We start from the raw sequence: 21,674 nt of genomic DNA, 5'->3' as shown, positions 1-21,674 counted from the left end.
CACTTTTTGCTGTGTTGACTTTGAGATCATGTTATTGACGATGGATTCACATTTAAAGCGGTTATACTTTCCAGATGCATTGGGCCTTTTATCATTATGAAATATTCCTGATTGTTTGAGGAAATGCTTTTTTGCCTTAGAGTTTATCGTAGCTGATTCCAATCTTTTTTAAATTATATTTTAAAATCTGTTTGCCTGTTTCATTTGCCGTAGCCTCCTGTTCATGACTATGGGGGTAAGTTGCTGGAAGACGTATGACAGTAGCTCGATTCCAGAGTCAGCGGGGGCGGGGCAGGGTGGTCTCCATTCCTCTTAGTTGATTGGTTCCTAACGGGGCCTTGTCATGCCCCTCTCACCCCAGACACCACCTCCTTGCTTCAGTCTTGGGCAGATGCTACTGCCATCTGTTGCTAAGTACAGGGGAAGTAGGGAGAGAAGCCAACTTTCCTAACTAGCATAAATGAGGTTCTCAAGTGACTCCCCTGTCAGCGTCCCAGGTGACTGTGCTGTTACTTCTGTACACTGACCCAAGACTGCCCCTCCAGTACTTCTTCCTCAGCATTATGTCTTGGGTTAGTCTTCCTTTTCTGTTATATGTCTCCGCAGAATAAATCTGTGGTCTTTCTATCTTTCAAGAATTCCTCAAAATGACTGATCCACTTATGGTACTTTCCATTCTTTGCCAGTGACACTGTGCTTTTGTTTTCATACTGCTATATATTTGTTCTCTCATTTCATGAGTTTTGAAGGAGAAATGGGTCCAGTATGCCAACAGGGTGATATTTGCAGACAATTGCTCATTTGTTTTATATGTTTACCAAGCTAGCTTACCTCAAATCTCAATAACAAATCACATTGTTTTGGTTTTCATGATTGACAGTATATATTTTGATATGCTAATATTTCAAGCATCTGCTATATTGCCTACCTTTAAACTCTTCACATCCTCTTCTACACTTTCTTCTAATTGACTTAAATAAAAAGGCCTAAATTTTTCTTCAATGCCTGTAAGAATAAAATGTACTTTAAATTTCTTAATTATTTTCTAACATAAAATAAAAAATATTAGCCATCTATTATCTTTGAATTACTTACCTCAGTCTGTGGGCAAAGCAGTAAAATAAAAACTTAAGCTCCAAATCACTGACTCTGATAGAGACTAATAAGATGAATAGAACAAGGGATGGGCTAACACAGGAAACCAGGGGTTTCTGCTGAAATAGCCTGTGCTCTTTGTGCTTTTTATTCGTGCTGCAGTTTCTCCGGCTGCAACACAAACTGCTCCCCGATGTGAGTCCATCTCCAGCTGGACAGGGATGGGTGAACTCCCTGTTTCTGTCCCTCTGGCATCAGATTTATGAGAGGTCGGGATACTCAGAGCAAGGATTTAGAGTAATGGGTTACAGCTGTTAGCCTTCAAAGAAAAAAGAAACTTCCAGTTCCAGGAAGATGAAGTGGACATACTTTCTTCTTATTCTTCCTTCTAAGCACAACAAAAACATCCTATGTATTATTTATATAGACGTACAGAGTCTCTGAAAGGAGAAGAGAAGAAGGCAGACCAGCGGGAAACCTCGGGATCAGATGAAACACACGATAGCGAGTTCACTGGATTTTCTCTTTTCCTCATATCTCAGACTTGGCTGAAAAGGTGGCAACCTCAAACCATCAATGGCCACAGATAAAAAAATCTCCAACCAAAGCCTGCTCTTTCTAGCCAAAGAACTAAGCAAGGGGCAGACAGAAAACTAACTTTAGCCAGTCTACAGCCATGCCATCCTGAACGTGCCCAAGCTTGTCTGCCCTTGGAAGTTAGGCAGGGTCAGGTCTGGTTAGTGCTTGGATAGGAGAAAACTTTTAGTCAACAACCACTCTATTCCAGCCAACCCCCACAGACAAACCCTGTGGCTGCACCCCGACCCACAGCAGCTAAGGCCAAGTGCAGAGCCTCCACATCCAACCACGTGAGCCAGTAACAACGTAACCCAACAAACCCAACATCCCCGCCGGGGTAATGTCAGAGAAGGCCCAACAGGAAGCCAGGGCTGTCCTACCCTGCCAGCTGATAATGAGCCCCTCCACTCTTACGGTGTCAGGAGAACACAAGAATAGCCTGGATTTGCTCCACATGGCAGTAACAAGACCCCCCTTCCCTTCCCCACTGGGGAAGTGTCAGAGGAGGTCTAGTGGAGAATCAGGACTTTTAACATTGTCCAGTCGTAATGAGGTGCCTTCACCTCTCTGTCAGTGGGGACTATGTGGACTCTGCCAGAATTCCCACCCCTCACCAGCAGGGAAGAGGAGCCTCTGACTTTGGGCGTCAATAAGGGCTGAGTGGAGAGGCTGAACTTCTACCTCCACCCAGCACTAGTAAGGTGGCCACCACTCTTCCCTTGTCAGAGCAGTCTCAGAAAAGCTCAGCCAAAACAGAAGGCTTAAAGAGGATACAGAATCTCACAACACAGTAAGAAAATGTACAAGTTTCAACAGAAAAATTACTCCTTATATGAAGAACCAGAAAGGTCCCAAACTGAATGAAATAAGACAATCAACAGATGCCAATACTGAGATGACAGCAATGTTAGAATTACCTGTCAAGGATTTTAAAACAGCCATGATAAAAACAATTCAATTAATAGTTATGAACCTGCTTGAAACAAATGAAAAATAGAAAGTCTCAGCGAAAAAGGGGAGAATATAAATTTTAGAGCTGAAAACTTCAATGACCAAAATATAATAAAAAGCTCAGTAGGCCTGGCGCAGTGGTTCACGCCTGTAATCCCAGCACTTTGGGAGGCCGAGGCAGGCGGATCATGAGGTCAGGAGATCGAGACCATCCTGGCTAACATGGTGAAACCCGTCTCTACTAAAAATACAACAAATTAGCCGGGCAGGGTGGCGGGCGCCTGTAGTCCCAGCTACTCGGGAGGCTGAGGCAGGAGAATGGAGTGAACCCGGGAGGCAGAGCTTGTGCCACTGCATTCTCCAACCTGGGGGACAGAGGGAGACTCCATCTCAAAAAAAAAAAAAAAAAAGGCTCAGTAGATGGTTCAACTGTGGAATCAAGGAGAAACAGAAAAATCAGTGAACTGGAAGACAGAATGATAAAATTATACAGTCTGAACAAGAGAGAGGAAATTAACTGGAAAAAAAAAAAAATAGAAGGCCTCAGGGACCTGTGGGACTATAACCAAAGATACAGTTTTTATGTTGTCACAGTTCCAGAAGGAAAAGAGAAAGAGAGTGGGGGCTAAAAAGTACTTACAGAAATAATGGCCAAAAGCTTCCCAGATATGGTAACAGGCATAAACCTACAGATTCAAGAAGCTGAGCAAAACCTAAACAGAATAAACCCAAAGGAATCCACACCAAGACAAATAACAACTAAATCTCTGAAAAATAAAGACAAAGTCTTGAAAGCAGCAAGAGAAAAATAACACCTTACCTATAAGGAAAAAAATTTTGGAATGACAGAGTTCAGACATATCCTAAAAGAATGACTAAGGAAAGTTCTCTAAACAGACAGGAAACAATAAAATAAGACACCTTGGAGAATCAGAAAGGTTTGGTTTTGTTCATGGCAGGTAGCACCTAAAATCCTTGGAGTCTTCTAAGAGTGTCTTTTGGGTGGGGTCAGAAAACTAAGCAGCTTCAGAATGGGGGCTAGCAACCAGAAAGACCAAGCTATAATTAGAAGGTTGGGACTTTGAGCTCCACCTCTGACTTCCAGTGAGGAGAGAGGGACTGGAGATTAAGCTCAAGCACCAACGACCATGATTTAATCAATCATGCGTATGTAATGGAACTTCCATAAATCACCTTAAATGGGAAGGTGTGGAGAGCTTCAGGTTGCTGAACACATAGAAGCACCAGAATGTGGTGTGTCCTGAAAGGCTATGGAAGCTCTGTACACCCTCCTCCCATACCTCACCTTGCACATCTCTTCCATTTGGCTGTTTCTGCATTGTACCCAGTACAGTAAAAGGGGAGACATAAGTAAAATGTTTTCTTGAGTTCTGTGAGTCTTTCTAATGAATTCCCAGACCTGAAGTGGGGCTTGTGGGAATACTCAAATAAATTTGTAGTTGGCTGAGCAGAAGTGTGAGTAGCCTGGGTACCCAATGCTGGTGAGGATGCAAGAACCTGCATCACACGGACACCGAATATAAAATGGCACAGCCCCTCTGGGAAAATGTTTGGGAATTTTTTAAATAAACTGTACATGAAACTACCATACAACCTAGCTATTGCACTCCTTGGTATTCCAGAGAAATGAAGACTTATATTCACACAAAAACATGTACATGAATATTTACAGCTGCTTTAGTCCCAACAGTTGCGAACTGGAAACAAGTCTTTCAAGGAGTGACTAGTTAAACTGTGGTACATCCGCACCACAGAATACTGCTCAGCAAACATCCAGGCACCTTTCCCCATCCCTGTATGACAGGGCCAGTCTACATGGCAAAATACTTTCTAAAGATGCCAGCTAAACAAGGGAGGGGATGGAAATAAAAGAGGTGAAGAAGCAAAGAAGGCTGGTGAAAGCTACCGAAGTGCCCATACACGGATGAATGGAGAAACGAAATGCAGTCTATTCATACAATGGAATATTATTCAGCCTTGAAAAGGAAAGAAATTCTGACATCTGCTACAACACAGATGAACCTCGAGGACATCATGCCAGGTGGAATCAACCAGACACAAAAGGACAAATATTGTATGGTTCCACTTATATACGGTACCCAGTGCAGTTAAATTCGTAGAGACAGAAAGTAGGATGGGGGTTGCCAGGGGCAGGGAGAGAGATGATGGGGAGTGAACGTACTGTGGGACTGTACTTACTGCCCCTGAACAGTGCACTTGAAAACAGTTACAATGTTAAATTTACTGTTATGTATATTTAAACCCAAGTTAAAAAGTTAGTTACAAAAAAAGGAAACAAGAAGGCCTTATGTGCCTTCATGCTTTTGAGAGAGATGGCTTCTTTGCATTGAACAACATGTTTGAAATCTAGAAAATCAGTTTAAAACCACAAGTAAAGTTGAACTTAGTTTTCTGAGGATTCAAACCAAGTTCCTAACAACATCTTACTAGGAAAATCACCACACAGGATGCATCCTACACAGTCAGAAAAGATGCTCTCACCAGGAAATGTCGGCCGAGCTTCTGGATTCGCTTCCCAGCAGAGCTTCATGAGGCTGATAATTTCTCTTGGGCAGTACTCAATGATGGCGTCCACATCTGGCCTGTTTCCCGATTTTATGCACATTATCAACTGCTGCTCACAGATAGCATCTGTAAAGCAAAGAGGAGCTGAGGCTGAGACTTTCTTTCAGGTCTTGCTCCTCTCTCAGGCAGGAAGGTGACAGAACTTGAACAATACTGCTCATTTTTTTCAGCCTCTGGTATGCCTGTGGTACAGCTGCCTCATTCTATAGAGTGGAATATGTCAGACAAAGAGCTGACATATTCCACTACAGAGATGACCAAACAATAGCTTAATGTCTGCAGATAAAACAAAATTCTCAACAAAGCTACCTGCTGATGGAACAAAGAGATTATGCGGGCAAGGCCAGTGGCACGCTCCACGTGCAAAGGCAAATACGGGACAGTCCTTGCCTTTAGGAGCTCAAGTTAATGAGAGTGACTTAAAACACAAGAGTGATCATTGCTATTCAAAAAGGATGGGGCTGGGCACACTGGCTCACGCCTGTAATCCCAGTACTTTGGGAGGTTGAGACAGGCGGATCACGAGGTCAAGAGATCAAGATCATCCTGGCCAACATGGTGAAACCCCGTCTCTATTAAAAATACAAAAATTAGCTGGGCGTGATGGTGCACACCTGTAGTCCCAGCTACTCGGGAGGCTGAGGCAGGAGAATTGCTTGAACCTGGGAGGTGGAGGTTGCAATGAGCCGAGACTGCGCCACTGCACTCCAGCCTGGTGACAGAGTGAGATTCTGTCTAAGAAAAAAAAAAAAAAATTTGTACAAGGGGCTCCAGTAGCACAACCCTGACTAAAAAGGTCCAGGAAGGCTTTGTTGAGTCCAGAAAAATTAGCAGGTAAAGAATGGGAAAGGGGGACTTAAGGAGGAGAACTCCAGGCAAGAGAAGCAGGATATCAACAGACTAGAAGTCAGAGAGATCATGACACATCCCAGAAATTCCTCACTCAGTCTAACTGACAAAGAAGGGAGGGTTAGGGATGAGGCCAGTAGAGAAGCAAAGGCCAGAATATGAAGGCCTTGTATTCCACATTGAGGAATTCGAACTTCATCCTGAAGACCATGGAGCATCTGGGAAGGATTTCCAATATGTGACGGAAAGGGTCACATGTGCCTTTTAGGACGACCATTTTGGCTGCCACATGAATGGTGGACAGTGGAAGGAGCCGCAGAAACAGTGAGGGTTTGAACTAAGCAGAGGCCAGTGGGGACAGAGAGAGGCAGATGGGTTGCAGATATATCTTTAGTCATATATATATCTTGAATTCATAGGTTTTGAGATCTGATAGAATGTGGGAGAGAGGGGCAAGGGCAAGTCTGGGATGACTCTAAGGTTTCTTATTGGGCAACCTGGTAAAAGGATGGCCATGCCACTTCCTGAGCATATGAGGAGGAGTGAAGCAGGGCGAGCGGCAGGACAGTGTCGACAAGATGGGTGTGTCTGGGGGATGCTGCTTTGGAGGTTCCTTTGGTGCCTGCAATGGATCTGACCATAAGACAAGTGGATATCCAGGCCAGAGCCAGAGACACAGATTTAAGAAGCATTTGCAAAGAGATGATCATCAAACCACGGGAGCTGATGATCACTCAAGACGAGTATGTAGGAAAACATCCATTAGTTTATGCACTTAACAAACTGAAGTGTGTCTCTGTTCTCCTACACAAGCCACGACTTACTCATCTTTATATTCCCAATGCCGACTAAAGTGCCCACAGTAGGGACTGAAAAAAAAGAATTCTTGAATGAAGGAGTAAGTGAATGAGTGAAAGTATGAAGTGTATGCCTTGTAGTGTGAAAGGCTAAGTCCTCACAAGCAGAAACAATCAACTTTCCTGTCTAGGAAGAACCCTGGAGTTTTACAGCACCTCTCAAGCTAATGACACGCTATCAAGAGTCCTATTCATCCTATGATCACTGATTCCTAAATGGGGTTACTCATTCATTCAACAAAAATTTACTGGGCACCTATTAGTTCCAGGCACAGTGAGTGTAGATGCTGAGGAGACAGCAGAGGATAAATCAGATATGGTCCTTGCCCTCACGGAACTCACAGTTGAGCAGGCAAGACTGACATTAAAAGAATAAACAATTATAAACCTTAACTGATTTCACTGAAGCCCATTACTTCATATGGCAGTGTTGGTTCATATCAAACCCCACTCCTCTAATGCCTTACTTTCATATGGCTCCTTATTTGCAAATATCGCCCAAAGTACGACGGCAAAGCTGTACACATCTGACTTCTCCGTGGGCTTTGCGTTGACGTCGTTCAGGTGCTCGGGCGCCATGTAGTAGAGGGTGCCGCCGTTCTTCTTAGAGGTGCTGTCCACTTCCTTCAACTCATTGTGCTCTTCTTTACTCAGTTTGCTCCACATCTTAAAGGAAGCAAGGCCGAGGTCTGCGATCTGCGAAAGACATCGAGCCACTGGGATTATTTGGTGAAGGCCATAAGCAAATCAGATCTGACTTTAAATCTAGGGCTAAGGTATGGTAAATTTTCCTGAAATGGTTTCACTGGGCAGGTTCAAAATGGTGACTTCTCAACAGACTCATAGAAACTGTGTGTCTCCTCAGCCATTTGTAAAATCTCCCCGCAGGAAACGTTCACATGAAATTCTGGTATCGCATTCCTTATGCAATAAGGGGGAGGGGAAAAGCAGAAGAGGTTTCTGACAAGAACAGTAACAACCAAACATATTTGTTCTAATTCCCCATTGACTCTGCATATGTTTTTCAACTATTTCTGGGGCTTGGGGGAAAAATGGTTATTTTCTTCTCTGCACATTTATGTAGCAGACAGTGGCTAAGTACTACACCTTCTATTTCCCCAAATGGCGTCCAGAGGCCCATGGATGCGAGTGTCCAAGGATCCCAAAGACACGCTGAGGATAAGGACTGCAGTGTTGCTTGTTTTGAGCTGTAGCCTGAACCTAAGAGAAGAAGGGGTGGGAAGGAGGAGAAAAACAGACAAAAAGCAGAGAGAAAAATACCAAGGTCAGACACAGAACAAGAACAGAGCTGGCAGGGCAAAATGACAGAGCAGTGCAGTGAAGAAGAGAACACAGGTGCCAGTTCCACTTCTGCCTGCAGGAATCCAAGCAAGCATGTGGGGATGAACTGTGGCACATGATTACCTAACATCCACAGATTCTAACCCACGACATAAGAGGGAAGTCACGAATTTGAAGATAGGTTATGAATGAGGAATTTTTATTCCTAGGCCTTTTTTTTGAAGGCCTGTCCAAGACTAGGACAAAGCACTAGACGTAGAACCTGCTGGTGGAGAGGGGCCCCTGTGTCAGCAGCTCCTGAGTGCCTCCCCCAGGGCTGCTTCCCCTTTTGGATGCTTGTGCTTGGATTCCTGCTGCGAAAGCCAATTAGATAGGACACTCCCCGCTAGCTAAATCCTGCCCTTGAATGAACAAAAGAGAAATCCCTTTCCCTTGTTCCCTTTACGACAATGGAAAGAACGTGTTCAAAGGAAACTGATTTTTTAAAACACAAAAGTAAACAATCAAATAAAAATATAAAACAAAATTTCAAAGTAGAAGTTTTTGATGTACTGCTGATCTCTTCTTCTTTTTTTTTTTTCTTAGAGGCAGAGTTTTGCTCTTGTGGCCCAGGCTAGAGTGCAATGGCACAATCTCGGCTCACCACAACCTCCGCCTCCCGGCTTCAGGTGATTCTCCTGCCTCAGCCTCCCAAGTAGCTGGAATTACAGGCATGCGCCACCACGCCTGGCTGATTTTGTATTTTTAGTAGAGATGGGGTTTCTCCATATTGGTCAGGCTGGTCTTGAACTCCCAACCTCAGGTGATCTGCTCACCTCAGCCTCCCAAAGTGCTGGGATTACAGGCGTGAGCCACCGCACCCGGCTGCTGATCTCACTCTTAGGCCATATCTGAACTCTAAAGATTTTCTGCATACACCCTCACATTCCCCTGCATTTCCAGAGGAGGGGAGTCTTGGTGACACATTATGGCACCAATGGCCCATTCCAGGATGGAAAGGGCAACTTTTGAATGTTTCTAACAGAGGAGAAAAACATAATCTAGGAAAGAGGGCTTCTCATCTCCCCCACTCAATTCCACTCCTCCCCAAAAGATATGAGTTATCCTGACAGTTATCTCCTGATCCCATCAAGCCTGCGTCTTTCCTTTCAATCGCTGGTAGAGCCCTTCAGCACCATCATCACCAGTTATAAGCTAAGCTAGGTCTTCCTTTAGCTTCTCCAGTTTACAAGAATGGATTTACACTGGAGAATTAAAACCAAAATCACCCAACTTTCTGGAAGCCTACAGATGATGGTTTACCTTAATGTGGAAGTCATCATCAACAAGGATATTTTCAGGCTTCAGGTCCTTGTGTATCACGCCTTTTCCATGTAAGTAGCACATCCCTTCAATGATTTCCACAATTATCCTTCCTTTTACAGAAAGCGGGGTACTCATCTAAAACAAGTGACATTAAGTCTATGAAATGGAAAGGTAATCAAATAGGCCAAAGCAACTGTTTCATGAAAGGGTGGTGGGATCTGAGCCTGAGGAGAGGGTTACCAGGTTTCCTTCCAGCAGACGCACCACAGCACTGCTGTCACTGGAAAACAAGAAAGATTTCATTCTTGGGGGGCAAAAGGTATTCATGTTGTATTTTGTTAGTGTAAAAACAAAAATCCCACAATAATTTGGTAATGTATAAAATACTATAAAATTACGCTCCTTGAGAACAAAAATATATATTATTTAGGACTGTATCTTTAGAACCTAGGATTATACCTGGAATGCTTGCTGAATGAATGGATGAATAAATATACAAGCAAGCATTTTCTATGGGATACTCATACGATGTCATACTAAGTTTACATTAAGGACATGAACAATGCCATGGAAATGTCACATGTAAAACAACATTAAGAGAAAAAAGAATACAAGGGAACATGTTCACACTGATTACAATCATGGAAAAATCTGAGATAAACATGATGTTAAAACGACAAAGCTTCAGTGAATTAATATCTATTTGATGACCTGGTAGCAGATACTTCAGGCTTTTGTAGAGTCTCAGGTCACTGGTTCCTATAATTGTATTCTTCTTATGTGAACATCAATATTAACAGAAACAATTCCAGTTTCTATTATAGTGGTTAAAATACAGTTTTGCTTAACAACAAAAAATCAGTATACAAACAAGATGTTTCCTAAAACTTTATATGTATTTCGGTTGTTGGTTAACAGGAAAAAAATTTTAATGACAAAAGTGAGATTCCAAGTCTATCCCTGAAACCATATTTATGACATAACGTAGCTGAGCGACACTGTTAATAGCTTGATCACCACCAAACAGAAAGTAGCAGAAGAGATGTTTTCCCTTCTTCTTTGGTATACCTTTGGACTTAGGCAAAACTTCTGAGCAAGCAAAGTAAGTTGGTCCCCCTCTCTCTTCTCTTTCTGCTTCTCTCTCAGGTCCTCCTGATGTCCTGACTGAGTCCAAACAGGCACACCTGAACTTTCGCTGATCCTGCAGAATGCCTCATGTCCCAAATGATTTCTCTCTCATCTCAGAAGCTAAGCAGAGTTACGCCTGGTTAGTACTTGGATGGGAGACCAAAGACTTATTTCCCAATCAAAATGTTTACTTCAAACAGCTGATTTTCTCTCGTTCTGGGGCGGAGAGCAATCTGATCAAACTATAATACCATGAGTGTAAGTGATCACCTCTTCTCCTTCCCAAAGGTATTTTTGTGAGATGCCTGTTGGCTTGGCAATTGTGGGGTAGGAGAAGAAAGTGGAAAAGTGGGAGTATTTGCTATAAAGGCAGCCATATCCCGCCACCCCTCCCCATACCTTGTGCAATCTATGCTCTAGCCAAACCCAGGAATTTACAGTTCCCCAAATTTGGCAGTCTCTACATGGTATTCTCTCTGCCTAGAACACTTGTTCCGTAATTCTCTGCTTGAAAACATCTACTTGTCATTCACATTAGAAGCCCTTCTTGTCTATCCCAAGCTGAGTGGGTGCCTCTCGTCTGTACTCCCACAGCAGACGATGAGTATGTCTATCAAAACAGCCTCAGCTGGGAGTGGTGGCTCATGCCTGTAATCCCAGCACTTGGGGAGGCCAAGGCGGTTGGATCACGAGGTCGGGAGTTCAAGACCAGCCTGACCAATGTGGTGAAACCTTGTCTCTACTAAAAATAAAAAAATTAGCCAGGCATGGTGGTAGGCGCATATAATCCCGGCTACTCAAGAGGCTGAGGCAGGAAGATTGCTTGAACCAGGGAGGTGGAGGTTGCAGTGAGCCAAGATCGCACCATTGCACTCCAGCCTGGGTGACAGAATGAGAATCCTCTCAAAAAAAAAACAAAAACCACCACATAGCTGGGTGCAGTGGCTCATGCTCATAGTCCCAGCTACTCAGGAGGCTGAGGTGAGAGGATCATTTAAGGCCAGGAGTTCAAGCCTGCAGTGCACTGTGACTGTGCCATTGCACTCCAGCCTGAGCAACGCAGTGAGATCTCGTTCTCTTAAAAAAGGAAAAAAAAAAACCACCATCACACCATACCACTCATTTAGTTACCTGCCTCCTTTTACTGCCTGCGTCATATTAGCTATTGATTTATAAGCTACTAGCGCAAGGCCTTCATCTTAACAGGCACATTAGCTTTTAAAAATGTTGTCAAATAATTTGATTTTGGTAAACAATTTTTATTTTTGTTTTAAATCCTATCCAGTGTTGTTGCCGCTAATGTTCTATATTTATTTTAAAATAAAACTTTGTTGAATGGCTTCAAAGTGCAACCGCTAATACTCTGTCTGCTCTTACGGTCATTTACAGTGTACATCCTTTCGTTAATCAATCCATATTTAATTGTCATCCCATCATGCATATACTCCACATCAGATGATGTCTGCAACATGAAGACAGGGCCTATCTCTGAACTGTAGATTGTAGAACAGCAGACAGGTATGGTAAACAGCCAATCACATTCCTAAGACACAGACTACGGAGGACTGTCCGCAGGATCGAGAGGATGAAGAGACCACTCTCAGGGCAGCAAAAGGCAAGGAAGATTTTGAGACAGGGTCTTGCTCTGTTCACATGCACCTTGTATTTTTTGTAGAGATGGGATTTCACTGTGTTATCCAGGCTGGTCTTGAACACCAAGGTGCAAGTGATCCTCCTGCCAAAAGTGCTGAGACTACAGGAGTGACCCACTCACTGAGCCGGACCAAGGCAGAGATGTTTTAAGGAGAAACTGACTTCAGGAAATTGAGCCTGTAATCCCAGCTACTTGAGAGGCTGAGGTGGGAGGATCGCTTGAGACCAGGTGTTTGAGTTCAGCCTGGGCAACATAGCAAGACCTTGTCTCTATAAGAAAAGGAAAAGAAAATTCAAACTACCAAGCAATTTGCAAATTTTATACTAATGAGCTGCAAACACACACCCCAAGGGCAGCCATAACAGACAGCCAGGGCCCAAGCGCTGGGGATCCCCGTGTGGGGGGGCACTCTCTACCTCGGCTTTTAGCACGTGCATCAGGTTGCCCTTCTCCATGTACTCCATCACCAGGGAGTAGTTCCCTTCCTCTATGATGACGCCCAGGAGCTTTACCACCCGGCTGTGTCTCAGTCTGTTCATCATCTTCGCCTCCTCCAGGAGGGCCTCGTTGTGCCTGTGGGCAGGAAAGGTGCTATGCTGAGGTTGGCAGAGTCAGCACCTCAAGAGCCTGGTGTACACCTCCAACACATCACTGCCACGTGCTGGGGTCATGCTTGAGTCTGTACCTATCTCTTCCAGGCACAGGCCAGAAGCATTAGAAGGCAGAGCAGTTTCTCACTTCTCCACAGTTCTCCTGCCCAGTAACTGGCAGTGCATGTTCAAAAAATGTAAATCAATGAAGGAATGAATGAATGAATCAATGAATAAAAAGTACATGAACAGCAGCAAGGTAACCTGAAAAAACACCGTGCTGGACCGTGTGATTGAAAAAACAAAAAACAAACAAACAAACAAAACAGCCTCTCTCAAAACCACTCTGACAAAGGAGGGATGGGGTAAAACCACTCTACTGGTTGCTTTCAAGGGAAGGTTCTCAGAACCTCTCAGGAATGAACTGCCTTTTTATTTTCATACTTAGGGCTGGTCCTCACTGAGAATGTGAAGCAAGTGAAGAGGTCTGTCTTCACTCATCCTCCTGTTTCCTTTTCATTGTCCCCCTCACCACACTTATCTCTTTGTCTTTCTCTATTTCCTTCTTGTTCATGTCTTTTCTGTTACTTACTAGCTGTGAGCCCTTCACTACCCAGCCTCGGAGTCCGCGTCAGTGACAATAACATAAGAGCCGTCGTCACCCTGACATCTTGGCAGGCTCTCTCTCACTCTACCCACCAGCGGCTCTACAGCAGCCAACGTCCCCATCCCGCTCCGAGCTTGCCCACCCACCCCTGCCCCCACTCACTCGCTGCAGTTGGGCCCCTTGTACACTGTTTTCATGATCACGAATCCCTGGGTTCTGTGGAAACACAGAGACACCTTCCCGAAGCCTCCGCTGTCCAGTTCTGCCCTCTCCAGGAAGTCACTGGATTTCATCTTAATGACATTCAAGGACATGTCTGGTTGCATTCTGAAGCTCAAGAATACCCAAAATGGTGTCACTTTTCTCTCCCCTGTCAGAGCTGTACCCTGTAAAGAAAACAGAGACAATACCTCAGGGCAACAAGAATATATATTATTATTACTATTATTATTATTATTATTTTCTCCTTTGGACACAGGGTCTCACTTTGTCACTCAGGCTGGAGTGCAGTGGCACAATCACAGCTCACTGGAGCCTCGACCTCCTGGGCTCAGGCAATCCTCCCCCCTCAGCCTACTTGAGTAGCTGGGGCCACAGGTGCACCCCACCATGCCCGGCTGATTTTTAAATTATTTGTAAAGAGTTGGGGGCGGGCAGAATGGTCTCACTATGTTGCCCAGGCTGGTCTCGAACTCCTAGGATCAAGGGATCCTCCCACCTCGGCCTCCCAAAGTGCAGAGATTACAGGTATGAGCCATTGCCCTTGGCAGAAAAGATCATTTTTAAAAACTTTTGTAACATTCCACATGCTTGGTGTGCCTTGGACTTTTGAGGATAGACTTACAGTCATCTGATGAGCTATTTTTCATATTTTTAAGAATCACAAAAGACTATAATATTTATTCCCTCAGCCTTTTTATTTCTGGCAATATGGAGCAGTAGGAAATTTTAAGAACTCTCTGGCTATAAAGGACATAAGTATGTTGGACAACATAATACAAACATTCGTTGAAATGCATACCAGAACTCCGTGGAAAGGATAAGAACTCTAGGGACAGAAACGGCACCAGAGACAGGCAGTAGCTCACACAGGGCAGTGCCAATCTCGCCATCCAGAATTCGAGGTTTAAAGCCCAGCTGAGGTCAAGGAATGCAAGAAAAGCAGGTAGAATGAAGACTCCCTGCTTAACATGGCACTGCTCAATGTGCTACCCCTTGATGAAAGGATGAACTAGAAAAAAAGCAGCCTGTGGCAAACAAACATATTTGTCTTGGACTGGGCACAAGGTATTAAAAAAAAAAAAGGTCTGTGCAAATTTATAACTTTGGGCCTGTCTTCAAATAGATACAGACTTTGAAATGAGAGGATCCCCTAACTATGAACAGGAAGTGGTCACAGGCTGATGCCATCCTGAGGTTATTGGCTAAAGCAAACAATACCCTCAAGCCAGGCCAGACAGAATTCCCACAAATACAAATTTAACATAAGCTCCCTTTCCAAAATTATAAAACACAAAAGAAAAAATTCGCCGTGAGACAGACCCTGCAGCTACAGCAAACAGCAGTAGTAAGCACCAAAGAACTTCAGTAAATTAACAACTGAAAGGCATTAGAAAATGAATAGGTTTAAGAAATTATGAACAAAAGGAATCTGAAGAATATAAAAAGAACAATGCAAACTCTAAGAAGAAAATGTGAAAAGGGAGTAGAATTTGGAGAATATCCATCAGGGCTGTGAAGTATACAGTGTCAGATCTCAAAGCACAGCTATTTGCTTCATCCTTCCTCCCTTCTTTTCTTCCATTCATTCATTTTCCCCAAACTGAAATGAAGAATAAAAACCCATGGAGAACCACAATGAGACACTACTACACAACTACCAGGATATCCAAAACTAAAGACTCATAGCACCAAATACTGGCAAACATGAGAAGCAACCAGACCTCTCAAACATCATTGGTGGGAGTATAAAATGGTACAAACACTTTGGGAAAAGGGCTGGCAAAGAGCTTCATGGCAAAACAGAAACCCTATGCAAACCAACAGGACACGGACACACTGGTGTGTGCATGTGAATGTGCATGTCTGTGTTTTGATTTGAGAGTAGGAGGAGGGCTATGAATGTTTTGTATTCCAGAAATACCCAAATCCCAGCTGGGCGCGGTGGTTCACGCCTATAATCCCAGCACTTTGGGAGGCTGAGGAAGGCAGATCACGAGGTCAGGAGTTCAAGACCAGCCTGGCCAACATGGTGAAACCCGGTCTCTACTAAAAATACAAAAATTAGCCAAGTGTGGTGGCACGCGCCTCTAATCCCAGCTACTCGGGGGGCTGAGGCAGGAGAATTGCTTAAACTTGGGAGACAGAGGTAGCAGTGAGCTGAGATCATATGCCACCGCACTCCAGCCTGGGCAACAAAGTGAGACTCTGTCTCAAAAAAATTAAAATAATAAATATGTACATCCAAATACAGACCACGAAAAATAACCTTTCTGGGGCATAAAATACTCATAGAAATTTCATAGGCATATATTTTGTTTATAAAACCATGAACACCTGCACTATGACCCAGCAATTCCAATCCCAAGAGAAATCAAAATGTATGTCGGAAAACACTTGTAAAATGTTCATAGCAACTTTATTCATAATAGCTCCAAACTGGAAACAGCTGTCCATCAATAAGAGAATGAGTGAACACAGTGTGGTATATGAACACAATGGGATACTACTCAGCAATAAAAATGACTGCTGATACACATGAATGAAAACAGCATGAACGAAATGCAAAAACATGATGAGTGAAAGTATACGAAAGAATACATACTATGTAATTCTATTTATACGATGGTTCAGAAGTCAAAACCAATCTGTGCCAGAAAAAGAACACTGGCCGCCTGTGAGCATGGTGAGGCTGAGCGGGCAGGGGCATGAGGGAACTTTCTGGGGCGATGATAATGTTCTAAGGTATCAGTGGGGGCTAGGGTTGCAGGCATATGCATCTGCCCATACTCAGCAGATGTACTCCTAACAACTGCAGGTAAATTTTACATCAAAAGACAAACCTGTGAACATGTTGAACTCTAGCTAGTGGTATGCATGCTGAAGTATTTAGAGATGTGTACTGATGTGTACTTGGAAATACATCAAAAAGTCAGATAGAATGATGGACAGATGACGGGAAGGGAGACGGAGAATTACATGAGAATTACATGCAAGCAGTGTTAAGACGATACTCGTGGTGCACGTAACCTTCGGACTTTGGTGTTTTTCATGATAAAATGTTGGAGGGCGGGGAGTTAAAAATGAAAAAAATAAATACCTTGGGGAGAGAGGATTCTGGAAACCCGTTGGCTGCCCATGGTGTTGTGCAGTGGGCAGCTCCAGGTGGCTTGGGTAACCAGCCTTCTACGCCTCATGTAAAGGCTGTGGGCCAGCTCTGTCTAGCAGAGGAAGCTCACACAGCAGCATCTATGCGCCTTCTTTCCTAGGACATAAGACATTACCAAACAAGAGGAAGTGCCCTCAGGAAACAAGTACATCGGTGGGACATAGGCAGCGGGTGGAGGTGAGGGGCTGCCTAGATGAAGGCCTGAAGACTGAGGGGTGGGGTTAGGCAGGCGCTCGAGGTAAGAGACCAGGGGCCATAGCTCCAAGAGCACTGGCCCTCCACTATGAACGTGAACTCTAGCTCTGTGACTCACCAGCTTGTGACCTTGGGGCACTTGTGCCTCAATTTCCTCATCTGCAAAATGAAACAACGACCGCCTCACAGAAGTGGTAAGGATTATGAGAAAAAAATATGTATACATTTATATATGTAGATGTATAAATATACATATATTTGTATATGTATAAATATATATAATACATGACATAAAATATATATTTGTGTATATATACATATATTTGTGTATGTGTATATATACATATATTTGTGTATGTGTCTATGCATATATATTTGTATACGTAGATATATAGCTATATTTGTATATATGTATATACATATATGTGTATATATTTGTACATGCGTACATATGTACATATGTATATATTTGCGAAAACACGTTTGTTACCTGCTTTATGTCTCTGGCTATGGCTGGCCCAGCCACCCATGTGTTTATCCACACGGATGGTATTTCCTTGGGCTTTGAGAATGCCAACATTCTCAGCTGGGATCACTGTCAGCAGGGCCCTACTGAGCAATCCTAGTGAGAATGAGGTAGGAGGGGGTGGAGACAGAGGGCTTAAAAGATAACATTGATTTTAGGCCTCCTTTTTCATTCACTACAGATCACTGGAGCATGCAAAACTGCGGTCTTCCCCATTCCATAAAGGTCATCTGTCCCACCCTCTTAGGCCACACTCTTCCAACTTCTTGCCTGGTTAGGTGTCAGGGAACTGTCATTTTGTCAAGGAAGCCATCCTAAGTCTTCCCATTAGACATTTTCACAGGTAAGACAGTACTGTAATTGAGAATTATTTCTCATGAAGTTCACGGAAGGCAGAAAACTTGTCTTGTGCACCATTTCCAGAGCCTAGCAGAACCCAATGTATGCCGGCCCATCATCAAATGAATAACTATTTTCAAAAGAGAACTATTTAATTGTCCAAAAATAAAAAATATTGTTAAATGAATTACAGCACACTCCTAACAGAATATTGTATAGCCATTCAAAATTGTTTTTGACAAATAAATCTGTAAAAATCATATTCACATTTGTGTAACATATATATATATGTAAATAAAGATGTAAGTACAGAAAAAAAAGACATAAAGACACCAAAATGTTAACAAGGATTGTATCTTGATGGTAGGGTGATTTTTGCTTTCTTCTTTACACTTTTACTATGTTTTCCAAATTTTCCCCAATAGACATGAATTAAATGTAAAATTAAAATTATTTTTTTGAAAGGAATAATTCCTTGACTCAGTATTTCTTTACTCGGAGGGATCAAATCAGAGACGCTGATAAAGATTATGTGCAAAGCTGTTCCTGGTAGCATTACATAGAACAGCAAAAGTAGGTAAAACACTTAGCATGTACAGAGAAGAGAATCAGTTATGCCCATCAACACTCTGAAATATATCTAGCAGTTTGCAAAAGTGATGCTGTGTAAGAATGTTTAATAATATTAAAAATGCTCACAGACAGTAAAGAAACAAGCAGGAACTACAACATGCCCTGAAAAATGCCCTTTTGGGTAAAAGGTTTCTACTTTATGAGGAATCCTATCTGGTATCTCTCCTTTAGTCTCTGCCACGTCTCCTCAAATTTGTCAAGACCAACTAGGACCTGCAGGTGCTCCTGAGTGTGGTGGAGCTTGGGAAGGCCTCTAGTTGGATCCACTGGATTTTGGGAGCTTAACTCCTGACCCAAGTCAGTTCTCCCTATAGTCTTGCGGTTTGCTAGTTTAGTCTGATGTTAATCTTATGCATCTTTTGCATGGTTTTCAGTGATTTCTTTCGTTTTTGCCATCCACCCCTCTTTTTTCCACATGAAAGATTCAACTTTATGAGCACTGTGTATCTTAGGAAGGCCTTGTGAGTAGCTGAATGAAAGAAATCCAAAAACACTGAATTTAGGCAGCTTATATAGACATATTGCATAACCATATTATTACAAAGCCACGTTACAGAGTAAGAAAGACGTGCTGGCCTGTTATATCAACTAATTTTAACTAATAATTATGTCCATTTGAATGCAATTTGTAAATGTTTTCCATAAATAAATATTAATTCAGGGACTCAGGACAGTGAATTTTTTTCTATTGAAATTAATGTGAAATCCCAAGGAATTTCACAAATTACCTTCTAAGGCAGGGTGAGTATACATACAAAAATATTCTAATTAACTTTTCCCCATTTTTCTGTGATGACCACACATAACAAGAGAATGGCAGAAAATGCTAGTTGCCCACCTGCCATTGCCCTCTTTTTTCCCACTAACAGAATTCTGATTTTGCTCAGTTATCCAAGTGACCGGAGGACTTCTCCAACTTCCATGATTACAGCAGCCTGAAGCTTTCCCCAGATAAACAAAAGTTCTGAGCAAGGAAGAGACTTAAGGACCAGCAAGGAAGGACCAGCAAGAGACAAGAATTGAAACAGAGTTTAAACAAGCATCATGACCCCTGAAGCAAATTTTATCATGATTTCAATTTGCAAATAAAGAAACTAAGATTTGGAGCTAAATGATCCACCTAAAGTGGCAGGATCCTGGAATGAAATCTTTGTCCCTTCATTCAAACTTTCACTGTTGGCTCACTAATACATGCTACCTCTCTAGACAGCAAATAATCTGTCTTCGGAAAAATCCAGATGCAGAGACCCACTCTTACAGCCTTACTCATCTATGTTAAATGAATATGCCACAGTCAGAAACACGGAGAAAGTACAGAATAAATTTTTTAAAGACAGGAAGGCGGGGAGAAGGGGCTCATGCCTGTAATCCCGGACTTTGGGAGGCCGAGGCGGGCAGACTGCCAAGAGCTTGAGACCAGACTGGCCAACCTGGTGAAACCCTGTCTCTACTAGAAATACAAAAATTAGCCAGGTGTGGTAGTGCACGCCTGTAATCTCAGCTTCTTGGGAGGCTGAGGGAGGAGAACTGCTTGAACCCCAGAGGCAGAGGTTACATTGAGCCACGATCGTGCCACTGCACTCCAGCCTGGGCGACAGAGCAAGACTCTGTTTTCAAAACTAAAAATAAAAATACAGGAAACATATGGCTCAAAATCAATGTTCTACAGATTAATACAGTCAACCATTTTTGCCAGAATGTAATATCCAACTAAAGCATGGGAAGTTAAATATTTTCTTCAGATTCCCAGATCATATGGGTGTTAACAGGTTATAAATCAATAAGCACCAAAATGTAAGCTGCCCAGTTTGAAACAGGCTATTTAAGAACTTTTCTTAATACTCATTAATATTCACAATCCAGAAAGTACAATATATCTCTGGGGCTCAGTATAGTGCAGACAGAGGAAAATGAGTATTAAAGTTATCATTTTTGCCATTTTATCAGTAATAATGATACACTCCAAATTTCATTTTAAACAAGCCTAGTCTTCTCTTCACTTTTTGTGAAGAGTTGCAGTACTCCACATTATTTTATTATTATTTTTTTTGAGACAGAGTCTCCCTCTGTCGCCCAGGATAGAGTGTAAGTGGCACCATCTCTGCTCACTGCAACTGGGTTCAAGCCATTCTCCTGCCTCAGCCTCCCGAGTGGCTGGGATTACAGGGACCCGCCACCACATTCGGCTAATTTTTGTATTTTTAGTAGAGACGGGGTTTTGTCATGTTGGCCAGGCTGGTCTCGAACTCGTGACCTCAGGTGATACTCCCACCTCGGCCTCCCGAAGTGCTCGGATTACAGGAGTGAGCCACCATGCCCGGCCCAGTACTCCACATTTCTAATATGACAATTTCCTCTTGACTCAATCCATCTTCCTAGCAGTCACAGAACGCAGGTGAGGACTAAGTCACTGCACATTTCAAAGTTCACCTCCTGCCTTGGCTTCTTCAAGTGTAAATCAGGGAAGAATTAATCGTTGGAGCAGCCTCCTTCTTTGCCCAAGATAAAAAAGCTCTGATTAAGGGAGAGTCAAATGGTCAGCAAGAGAGAAAGAACAATCCCAGACCTTCCCCGCAACCCCCGCATCCCTCTGAGGCTTTGTCAAATGCTGAGGGAAGAAGGATGCAGCCTATCCTCTTCCCAACCCTGAAGAGGGTCTGCAGCACTTCACAAAAGCACATGCCAGTGACCACCAAAGCAACCTGCTAGGGTTACCACATTCGTCCCCTCAGTCGTCTAAGATCACGCAGAAAAGGTTTTGTTTTTGGAACCTGCTGTGGCCTCAAGTGCAACAGTAAAAGGCCCTTTCAAAGGGTTGGTGGGAAGAGCCCAAACTGTTTTTTCTTAATGATAGGGAGGTAAGGGCCCACCGTCTCCACCAAAACAACAACGACATTAACGGCGTCTGGGACGGCCTACTCCACCCTCACGCCGTAATCGCGGCCCAAACGCAGGTCTCCGCCCGCTACCAGTCCAGCGCCCAGACCTCCGGCGCAGAAGCAGCCAGCTGACTCCGGATAAGCTGGGCTAGAGGCGCACCTCCGACTTCCGGGAGCGCCCGGGAACGCC

At 43.3% G+C, this 21,674-nt stretch overlaps 1 protein-coding gene across 1 annotated transcript in view; it reads right to left on the bottom strand.

The window, feature by feature from the left end:
* RIPK1 (receptor (TNFRSF)-interacting serine-threonine kinase 1) overlaps positions 1 to 20,917 on the bottom strand; it is a 35,820-nt gene extending 14,903 nt beyond the window's left edge. The window contains exons 1-7 of the mRNA XM_011984606.1: positions 20,860 to 20,917; positions 13,687 to 13,910; positions 12,744 to 12,900; positions 9,543 to 9,680; positions 7,406 to 7,634; positions 5,149 to 5,298; positions 929 to 1,005 (exon numbers count right to left, since the gene is read on the bottom strand). Of these exons, the coding sequence (XP_011839996.1) occupies positions 929 to 1,005; positions 5,149 to 5,298; positions 7,406 to 7,634; positions 9,543 to 9,680; positions 12,744 to 12,900; positions 13,687 to 13,850 (915 nt within the window). The 5' untranslated portion in view covers positions 13,851 to 13,910; positions 20,860 to 20,917. The remainder of the gene's footprint in view (positions 1 to 928; positions 1,006 to 5,148; positions 5,299 to 7,405; positions 7,635 to 9,542; positions 9,681 to 12,743; positions 12,901 to 13,686; positions 13,911 to 20,859) is intronic.
* Between the last annotated feature and the right edge of the window lie 757 nt (positions 20,918 to 21,674).

The sequence above is a fragment of the Mandrillus leucophaeus genome, unplaced genomic scaffold (assembly GCF_000951045.1).
Source record: "Mandrillus leucophaeus isolate KB7577 unplaced genomic scaffold, Mleu.le_1.0 Scaffold27, whole genome shotgun sequence".
Taxonomy (NCBI): Eukaryota; Metazoa; Chordata; class Mammalia; order Primates; family Cercopithecidae; genus Mandrillus; species Mandrillus leucophaeus.
This window is presented reverse-complemented; position numbering and strand designations above follow the sequence as displayed.